We start from the raw sequence: 10815 nt of genomic DNA on the forward strand, positions 1-10815 counted from the left end.
CAGTGGCTTCACCGCTATGAATCCCAGCAACTTGGGCAGTCCCAGGCGAGGCAGAGTCACAAAGGGTCAGGAGTCGAGCAGACAGTTTGGAAACATAGAAACCCTGTGGTCTACTTAAAATAAAGAAGAAATAGCCGGGGCATGATGGAGCATTTGGCCTGTAGTCGCCCCAGCTACTTGCGGAAGCTGAGGCAGTTTAGAATCGGCTGAACCCGGCGAGGCGGAGGTTGTGGTGAGCCCAAGATAGGTGCCACTGACTCGCAGCCAGGCAACAGCGAGCAAGACTCCATCCCTAAAAAAAAAGAGAAAAAAAAACAAGAAAAAGAGATCGTGTCTTGTAAATGTAAAGATCTCTATATGCACCTTTTTCTGACTTCTTTCGTGGAATTACTAAGAACTGTAGGTCAGCATGATACTCTTAGTTTCCCTATTCCCTATAGCTTCAGAGGAATGAAGTTACATCGTTGAAGCACCAATTCTGTGTGCATTCACCACTGGGACAATTCGATTCAGTTAGCAAATAGTCTATGTATATAAACTAATGAACCAGGCACTGTGCTGGGCACTAAGCTAAATACCAGAGATAAAGGAGGATCCCTGACTGGGCCTGAGTGGCTCGCGGACACCTGGTAATCCCAGGTGCTTTCAGGAGGGCCAAAGCAGGAGATCAACTTGAGAGCTAGGAGTTTGAGGGGACCAGTCTGGCAACAGCTAGAGACTCGATCTCTAAAAAAAAAAAAAAAAAAAGTTAGCGCTGGGTAGTGGCATTCCCACTGGTGGTCCCACGTTGCTGACAAAAAAGGCTGGAAGGCAGGAGGGCTGCTTCGACCGAGGAGTTCAAGCTCCATGAACTATGATCGGACCCACTGCACTCCAGCCTGGGCAACAGAAAGAAGACACGGGTCTTTCACAAACAACAACAGGCGAAAAGACTCGTTCCTGCCTGGTAAAGAACCTTATATTCAGGCCGGGCGCGTGGCGCCGGCTTCGCTCACGCTGTCCTGTAATCCCAGCACTTTGGGACGCGTGCGGTCGAAGGCGGGCGGATCACGGAAGGTTCATGGAAGACCAGAGGACCATCCCTGGCTAACACCGGTGAAAACTCCGTCTACTACGTAAAAAATACAAAAAAAAAAAAAAAAAAAAAAAAAAATTAGCCGGCGTCGTGGCGGCGTGGCAGTCAGTCCCAGTCGTCACTTGTGGAGGGCTGAGGCAGGGAGAAGGCACGACCCGGAAGGCAGAGCAGGGCAGTGGAGCCCCAAGGACGCCGAGGCACTGCACTCCAGCGCTGGGCGACCAGACGCGCGAGACTCCTCTTCAGAAAACAAGTAAAAAAAAAAAAAAAACCGAGAAAAAAAACAACAAAAAAAGAGATATTCCAGTGAAAGATAGACAAGTGAAGAGATAATTATTATTATTATTATTATATTAGAGATGAAGTTTTGCTCTTGTTGCCCAGGCTGGAGTGCAGTGGCGCTATCTCGGCTCACTGCAACCTCCACTTCCCAGGTTCAAGCGATTCTCCTGCCTCAGCCTCCTAAGTAGCTGGGATTACAGGCGCACGCCACCACGGCTAATTTTTGTATTTTTAGTAGAGACGGGATTTCACCAATGTTAGTCAGGCTGGTCTCCAACTCCTGACCTCAGGGAATCTATTCCCCCACCCCCAGGCTTCCCAAAGTGCTGAGATTACTTACAGGCGTGAGCCAGCGCGCCCGGCCATGAAGAGATAATTATAAAATAAGATGGTAAATACTTCGTTAGCATAGTTAACAAGTGCTATAGGAACCCTGGGAAGGACAGTGATAACACGGGTGTAGGATGCCTGCATCCATCAACAATTGTGAGCGCCCACTGTGCCAAGCATGTTTGAGGAACAGTGAAATCAAAACAGATTCCCTGTCTTCATGGAGCTTACGTTCTAGCGAGGGAGACAGGCAGTAACAAAGAAGATGTAACATCAAGATGCAGGATGGTGTCATAGAACGGAGGTTTGGGGAAGGATTCCAGTCTGCTGGAAAAAGCGCTAGAATAAGGAGAGGTGGTTGGAGAGGAGGTGGGTGGGAGGGAGGAATGGGTGAGGAAGGGCATGAGAGATGCTCTAAAGGGAGTTGCTAGGTGCAGATGAGATAGGGATAGGTTTTTGTTTGTTTGTTTGTTTGTTCCTTACTACAGAGTTTGGAGGAAAATTCATTGCTTGCTTATCAGCGCCTAAAGGGACACTAAAAGCTAAAGATGAACATACTCCCTTGTTTTACAGATAAAGAAAACAAGCCTCAGAGAGGGTGAAATAACTTGTTACAAGTTACTCAGCTAGTTGGAGGCAGAACCAGGATGCACCCAGTTTTCTGTGCAGTGCAGTCCAGGCCTCCCTCCCGTCCCAGGAGGCAGAAGCGGTTTGGGGTAAAGGCCACGCCCTTTGCAGGGCCGCCTGGGTCCCCCGACCCCGGCACACACCGCCCCCTCCTGCCGCTTCTCTGAACAGCAGCTCCCGGGGCCTCTTCCCGCCGCTTCCCTTCCAGCCCTGGACCCAGCGGGCGGAGAGGGCGACGTCTGCGGATCGCGGGGTCCCGGGGGCGCCCGCAGGCCTCGCGCCCTCCACCTGCTGCTAGGGGCTCCCTTGCCGGACGAGGAGGCGCCACTACACGGGCTCTCCGCAGCACTGCGCGCCCCAGGCGCTCCGCATCTCCAGGCGTCCGCACCCGCGGGGCCCTGCAATCCGCGGAGAAGTTGGCGGCTTCTGAAGCCACCTCCTTCCCCGCTTTACCAGCGGCGGGGACCCTACAGCCCAGCGCCCCACCCCGCCCTCCCTCGCCCCACCCTTCCTCCCGCCCCACCGCCTCCCCGCCCAGGGTCTGGGCACAGCCGCCCGCCGCCCAGCCCAGGCGGGTGCAGCCCGGGCGCCAAGTTCCGCGCCATGGGAGGCTCCCACTCTCAGACCCCGAGGGGCCGAGAACCCGCCGGGGAGAGGCACCCGAGACCCACGGAGACCGCGTGAGTCCCAGAGCCCACTCCAGGGGCCGCCTTTGGGGGTTTGCGTGCCAGCCAGGGATGGAGCGCGCAGGGTCCGTCCCAGAAAGGCTGGGAAGGTGGGGTTCCCGCTGGCGGCAGCGGGGCACAGGCGCTCCGGGTTTGGTCAGCAGGGCCCCGGGGGCGTCCGGCTGGGAGCGTCCTGCCCCACCGCGACCTGATCGCGTCCGGGCGTGACCGTAGTCCTGTCCCAATCCACGCTGCACCGGCGAGACAAGGGGACCCCGGCCTCGTCCAAGCAGAAAACGCACGTGTCCTAAAGAGCTCTGAAACATTCACAAGACAGAGTTATTTGCAGGGAGGTGAAACTATGAGAGAGGCACTCAAGTCTCAAAACGCAGCTGGCGTTGGCCCTCAGGGTCCAGGAATTTTGACGCAGTGCTTGCTGCTTGCAAGAACTCCCTCTCTTGTTTGCTCCAAGGGCTTCATGATGATCTCAGAAAAAAAGGGCAGTATTGTAGCAGCAGCAATTAGGCTTTTGTTCTGGAACAGCAACAATTGGGGACACCAAGTACTGTAATGAAAGCTGTGAAGGGAAAGTTTTAGAGAACGTGATTAGGAGCAAGTTCCACGGTTTGAAAGATGGTCAATGCTTATTGACAGAGAGGGGATAACAATTTATTTGGAAACCAAATAGTCTTTAAATGTTTATTTATTTTTTGAAATGCATGCGTGTTTTGGAATTGCAGCAGTGTCAGGGAATCCATACTTTTTATTTTAATTCAGCCAATGTCGAAGCTATTTTGTTTGAGAAAGATACGCTTAACCATCACAAAAGCAGTCTGGACTGTTGGAGGGCTTTTGAATCATCTTTTCAAGGCAAAGTAGCTTTCGGAATATCCAAGTGCTAATTGTGGCTCCTAATGTTACCAATGTTCACAAATCTAAACTTACTTCAGGCAGCTTATTAATAAGAATAGCTGAGGCCGGGCGTGGTTGGCTCACGCCTGTAATCCCAGCACTTTGGGAGGCTAGGGGGGCGGATCCCCTGAGGTCACCAGTTCGAGACCAGCTTGACCAACATGGTGAAACCCCCGTCTCTACTAAAAATACAAAAATTAGCCTAGCCTGGAGGCATGAGCCTGTAGTCCCAGCTACTTGGGAGGCTGAGGCAGGAGAATCGCTTGAACCCAGAAGGTGGAGGTTGTGGTGAGCCAAGATCACACCATTGCACTCCAGCCTGGGCGGCAGAGGGAGACTCCATCTCAAAAAAAAAAAAAAAAAAAAAAAAGTAGCTGAGATTTACTGAGCACGTGATATGTGCAAAACACTTCTAAATGCCCCACATGTTATTTAACCCCTAAGAGGACTGAGCTATTATTGTTCTTGTTACTATCTTCATTTTACTGGTGAGGGAACTGAAACACAGAAAGATCAAGTGTTTAACCTCTCCAAGGTCACACAGCTAGAAAGTGGTGGACCCTTGGCCGGGCGCGGTGACTCAAGCCTGTAATCCCAGCACTTTGGGAGGCCGAGACGGGCGGATCACGAGGTCAGGAGATTGAGACCATCCTGGCTAACACGGTGAAACCTCGTCTCTACTAAAAAATACAAAAAAACTAGCCGGGCGAGGTGGTGGGCGCCTGTAGTCCCAGCTACTCCGGAGGCTGAGGCAGGAGAATAGCGTGAACCTGGGAGAGAGAGCTTGCAGTGAGCTGAGATCCGGCCACTGCACTCCAGCCTGGGCGACAGAGCGAGACTCCGTCTCAATAAAAAAAAAAAAAAAAAAAAAAAAAAGTGGTGGACCCTAGAGCTCATGCTGCAGCCGCCTCCCACCCAAGAGTTGGAACTATCCTAGGAAACAATCAAAACTTGTTTCAACTGGCAGAGCACACCCTCCTTTTTCCTTCAATTTTGTTTGAATAGTGAGGAAATCTGCAATAACAATGCTTAGTAGCTAATAAGACAAAATTGCCAAAGCCAATTTAACTTTCAAAAAACAAATGTGAGAGGCAATATAACACTGAGAAGAAGTTAAGAGTCTGGGAGGCAAAGAGCCGTGGGTTTAATTTCTAGGTGCTGCTCCTTAATGCTGGAGATCTTTTATCTATTCCTTAACCGCTCTGTGTCTGTTTCCTTATGTGTGAAACAGGAATGATAACAATATCTACTTCACAGGCTATTCTGAGGTTGACATAAAATCATGTATATATGAATAATAAGTTATAGTTTATCTCTGAGCAATATACTCTTTTAGCTGAGGATGAAAGTTGACTATTTTTTGTAAATGTGTGGCCAAGTTTACTGTGTAACTTGAAAGTAAATAATGGAGTCATTTACTGATGGTATGCTGAAGAAATAAACTCAAGATGCGAGGTAAGGTTCAGTTGTTAGGGTGTTATCAGTTGTTAAATTATCCAATGGCTTGGCAGCCTACTTGTTTTAACTGTATAATGTAAACATGTATAAAGGATCTCTCTCTTCATTGAGGCTCTGCATGCACCTTGAATATTTTGCAGAGCTTCCCTAAAAACAATCAGAATGAAAGCCCATCCTTGGTCTTTGCCTAGGAATACAGCCCTTCCCTACTCAAGTGAATACATGAAGCAAATAAACACATGCAATCAGTACTGGGATTACTGGCCTCATCTGCATGTGTAGATTCTGCTCAATGAGGCAGCCTCACAAATCATTTGGCATGCCCAGGTGAAAGACTCTAGAAATGCAAGATTCCAACCTGTAATATACATGAAAAGCAAAAAGGATGCTTTTTATCCAAGTTCTGCCTTGTTCAGATGTACAAGCGACAAGTCTCTCCAAGATACAAGAAAGTAGGAGGTTCATTGTTAATGTTACCCGGCTACAGACTTCCTGCCGAACATATGGCTGTCGTGGATAACGCTGACCTCAAGGAAGTTCTCCTACTCAGGCTGTAGCCTTTTCAAAATCTATTGTTCTTTTTTTAAAAAAATACATAAAAGTCACATGAATAATACATCAATGCTGGCATTTGTCTTTTGAGGGAGAAACTATGTTTCAGAATGTTCACAATTTGTATTTCAGAATAATCTAATCAGGTACTAAAAGTAACTAGATTAAATCTCTTTTACAAGGACTCTATTGTGAAATATAAACAAGCATATATGTACATGAAAAGAAATGTCTGATTTTAAGATACAATTCATTATTATTGAGAAGCATAGCTGCTAACCTTCTCCAAACCCAAGAAGCCAATGAGCCAGCTTTGGTAAAAGCTAGTGGAAATTTCACTTCATTTATTCAAGGAGGCCACAAAGAAAGGTGATTAAGAGCAGAAATTGTGGAGTCAGGCAGACCTGGGTTGTAACCCCAGCTAGATCACTTAGGAGGTTAGTTTAGGAAACATTGGAAATACAGTTATTGAACTCCTCAGTTAGGCAAATTTCTACGCCTGAAAAATGGCAATAATAATGAGACCTTTTTTTTTTTTTGAGATGGAGTCTCACTCTGTCACCCAGGCTGGAGTGCAGTGGCACGATCTCGGCTCACTGCAACCTCCAGGTTCAAGTGAGTCTCCTGCCTCAGCCTCCTGGGTAGCTGGGATTACAGGCGAATGCCACCATGCCTAGCTAGTTTTTATTTTTAGTAGAGATGGGATTTTGCCATGTTGGCCAGGCTGGTCTCAAACTCCTGACGTCAAATGATCCACCCCCCTCACCCTCCCAAAGTGCTGGGATTATAGGCGTGAGCCACTGCGCCCGGCCTCAGACCTAGTTTTTGAAGTGGTGTATATTAGTAACACAATGGCCAGCACTTAGTGAGTGTGCAATACATAGTTATGAACACATTTGCACATATATGTACCCATGAACTAGAAGCTATGCTGGGCTCTTTGGAAGGTATATTCATGAGTAAGGCAGGGTCTCTTCTGCAGGGAAGTTTGATTTGTGTGCCAATTCTACAAAGCCTGTGAGAAAAGCAAGGCAATAACTTTTTTGAGTTAATTTTTCCTCATTTTTCACTTTCATTTTCCAGAAAGTTGTACTACCAAGAGGATGGAAATGCATTTGGGAATATGATAGTTTGATGAAATGTTTGAAATCACTCATTCCTTAGTTGTTTATCTTTTGGCGATGTGGCCAAGGTAGGTTTTCTATGAGTAGTGGGGAGTGGGGAATTTGTGGAGAGATTTGAAGGATGAGACAAAGCAGAACCTGTGATTCATTGGGGAATATGGCATGTAACTAACTCATCTGGCGTTTGTTGTTTACCTTCTCTGCCTGGAATGTAAGATCTACACCTGTTGTCAATTCTTACTAGTTAAGTTTCCAGACCAATCGTTTGCGTTTGGAATTTAGCATAATGAAAAGGTCAGTAGCAAAGTCAGGAGGAGTTTCTGACATCTTCAGTGATTTTGCCGTCTGAATTTCTGATCAAGTAAATTAGGTGCAGGCTATGTGATATTCTAGCGAACTGCAAAGTCAGCAACAGCTAGGCTGAAGTGCCTTTTAATGAGCACGTCACTGTGGGACACATGTCCCTGACACTAAGCGGGAGGTGCTGGCTTGGAGGTTTTAGACACAAGAAAATATGACTTAAAATAACTAAACTTAGAGAATAACATTTGTAAATTCATTGCTTTCAGATTTATAATATTGTCTACCACCTTCTCAACATAAAATGTTCGTTGTCATTAAAAGCATGTCAGTTCCCATTTGCTATAGAAGTTTTTTAAATGTCCATGTGAAAATGTCTTAGTATATAATTAAGAGAGAGATTTAGAGCAAGTTTGTGGAGAAGACCCAGAGCAACCGCCCTGTGATGAAAAGGTAAAAGAATTGTAGTATTTAACTTGGAGAAGGGACCCAAGACATGTGGAAATATATAATTTTTAGGAGATGTTGGCTGGCTCCATCTCCTGTGAAGCCAATCCCGAAGGAAATGGTTTGAATTGCATGACAAGGGAATTATTTGCATCTACTGAATTTAGATATTGCAACTTCTAGACTATGAGGGTAGTTGAAATAGGAAAGAGTTAATAATGGGAAGAAAAATTCCTCTCTGCAAGCCATTAAAAAGTAAGATAGATACTCTATCAAGAGTGCAACTCTGAGGGAATTCAGGTATAGTTTTGCTCCACAATTTCTTCTGTCTTTTAGTTGTAGTGTATAACTGGCCCCCCCCGCCGCCGCTACCCCCCGCCACAGTCTCTCTCAGCTGGTACGTGGTTCAAGTATTAAAAATCAAGAAGAACCTGGGCGTGGTGTCTCATGCCTATAACCCCAACACTTTGGGAGGCTGAGGCCGGTGGATTTCTTAAGTCAGGAGTTCGAGACCAGCCTGACCAATATGGTAAAACCCTGTCTCTACTGAAAATACAAAAATTAGTTGGGCGTGGTGGTGCGCCTGTAGTCCCAGCTACTTGGGAGTCTGAGACATGAGAATTGCTTGAACCCGGGAGGTGGAGGTTGCAGTGAGCCAAGATTGCGCCACTGCACTGTAGCCTGGGCGATGGAGTGAGACTCCATCTTAAAAAAATAAAACAAAATAAAAATCAAGAAGAGAAACGAAAAAAAAAAAAAGAGGACAACTGCTGATGTTCTGAGATAAGGAAGTGGATTATTTGTAGTCTAAGTTGGTTGATAGCCAGGGTGGGCTATAGGGTGCATGAATTTGCTAATCCAAGGTCTGGAAATGCACTGGTGCCGTCCACCTGGTCATGGCACATGGAGGGCCTCCTTCTGAGGAAGCTCACTCTGGCTACTGTGGGTGCTTTTTGGTTGTTGTTTTTTATTGTGGTGAAAGATACATAACATAAAATTCACCATTTTAGCCACTTTTAAGTATACAATTCAGTGGCATTAAGTACACTGGACAACCATCACCACTACCCATTTCCAGAACTTTTTCAGCATCCCAAACAGAAATTCTGTACCCATTAAACAATAACTTCTCACTCCTCCTTCCCCCAGCCCCCGGCATCCACCATCCTATTTTCTGTCTCTACACATTTGACTACAGTAAGTACCTCATGTAAGTGGAAGTGTACAGTATTTGCCTTTTTGTGACTGGTTTATTTCCCTTAGCATAATGTCCCCAAGGTGTGTCCATGTTGTAGCATGCATCGGAATTTCTTTATGGCTGAATGATATTCCATTGTGTATATATACCACGTTCTGTTGATTCATTCATCTGTGAGTGAACATTTGAGTTGTCTCCACCTTTTGACTTTTTTGTTTTTTGTTTTTTGTTTTTTTTTTTGAGACAGAGTCTCACTCTGTCACTGAGGCTGGAGTACAGTGGCGTGATCTTGGCTCACTGCAACCTCCACCCCCCAAATTCAAGTGATTCTTCTACCTCAGCCTCCCTAGTAGCTGAGATTACAGACATGCGTCACCAGGCCCAGCTAAATTTTGTATTCTTAGTAGAGACAAAGTTTCACCATGTTGGCCAGGCTGATCTCAAACTCCTGACCTCAGGTGATCCACCTGCCTTGGCCTCCCAAAGTGCTGGGATTACAGGCATGAGCCACTACACCTGGCCCTACCTTTTGGCTCTTGTGAACAATTCTGCTTTGAGCACTGGATACAAGCATCTGTGAGTCCCTGCTTTCAGCTCTTTGGAGTATATACCTAGGAGTTGGATTGCTGGATCATGTGATAACCCACATTACTTTTTGAGGCACCACAAAACTGTCTTCCATAGTGGCTACACCATTTGTCATTCCCACCAACAAATGCATGAGGGCTCTAATTTTTCCACATTCTAACACTTGTTATTTTCTGTTGCTGTTTTTAAATAGGCATCCCAATGGGTGCGAAGTGGTATCTCATTTGTTTTTGCTGTTGTTGTTGTTGTTTTTAGACAAGAGTCTCGCTCTGTCACCCAGGCTGGTGTACAGTGGCACAAACATAGCACACTGGAAATTAAGGAATTCAAAATGGCTAATAAACATAACCTTCCCTTACTAATGAATTAAAAAATTAAAACAAGATTGCAATTTTTTTTTTTTTACCAAGTTGATTTAAAATGATAATGCCCACCATTGAAAAGGATGCTCTGGGCCAGGTGCAGTGGCTCATGCCTGTGATCCCAGCACTTTGGGAGGTCGAGGAGGGTGAATCACCTGAGTTCAAGACCAGCCTGGCCAACATGGTGAAACCCTGTCTCCTGGACTGAAACAATCCTCCCACCTTAGCCTCTTGAGTAGCTGGACCACAGGTGCACACCAACATCCCTAGCTGTTTGTTTTTAAAAAAAAAAATTTGTGGAAATGGGGCTCTCACTATATTGCCCAGGATATGGTCTCAAACTCCTGGCCACAAATAATTCTCCCCCCTCAGCCTCCCAGAGTGCTAAGATTACAGGTGTGAGCCACCATGCCTGGCCTCATTTTGTTTTAGCATAAACAAGACATCACTTTGGAGATCTAAGGATTTTAGGAGTTGCATGCCAGGAAGTGGAGTCAGAAACCAAATACATTATTTACAATATCACAATTGTAAAGAAAATAAACCACCCATAATCTCATCATCCGGAGATAATTGTTAACATGCTGGGACATTTTTTATAGTCTCTCTTTGTCCACTAAGTATATTTTTTAAAAATGGAGTTATGGGCCGGGCGCGGTGGCTCAAGCCTGTAATCCCAGCACGTTGGGAGGCCGAGACGGGTGGATCACGAGGTCAGGAGATCGAGACCATCCTGGTCTACACGGTGAAACCCCGTCTCTACTAAAAAATACAAAAAACTAGCCGGGCGAGATGGCGGGCTCCTGTAGTCCCAGCTACTCGGGAGGCTGAGGCAGGAGAATGGCGTAAACCCGGGAGGCGGAGCTTGCAGTGAGCCGAGATCGCGCCACTGCAC

At 46.4% G+C, this 10815-nt stretch overlaps 1 protein-coding gene across 6 annotated transcripts in view; it reads left to right on the forward strand.

Moving 5' to 3' along the window:
• The window catches only part of TACC1 (transforming acidic coiled-coil containing protein 1), a 126793-nt gene that overhangs the window by 26960 nt on the left and 89018 nt on the right, over positions 1-10815 (forward strand). Inside the window, exon 1 of one of the 6 annotated variants that reach the window (XM_017847659.1) lies at positions 2061-2994. The exons of 4 other annotated variants lie outside the window; for them this stretch is intronic. In XM_017847659.1, the coding sequence (XP_017703148.1) occupies positions 2918-2994 (77 nt within the window). In that variant the 5' untranslated portion in view covers positions 2061-2917. Of the gene's footprint in view, positions 1-2060; positions 2995-10815 lie in introns of those variants that run through there. One more of the 6 variants, XM_017847666.1, reaches the window with a different exon arrangement.

The sequence above is a fragment of the Rhinopithecus bieti genome, unplaced genomic scaffold (assembly GCF_001698545.2).
Source record: "Rhinopithecus bieti isolate Rb0 unplaced genomic scaffold, ASM169854v2 scaffold_29855, whole genome shotgun sequence".
In the NCBI taxonomy this organism is placed as follows: domain Eukaryota; kingdom Metazoa; phylum Chordata; class Mammalia; order Primates; family Cercopithecidae; genus Rhinopithecus; species Rhinopithecus bieti.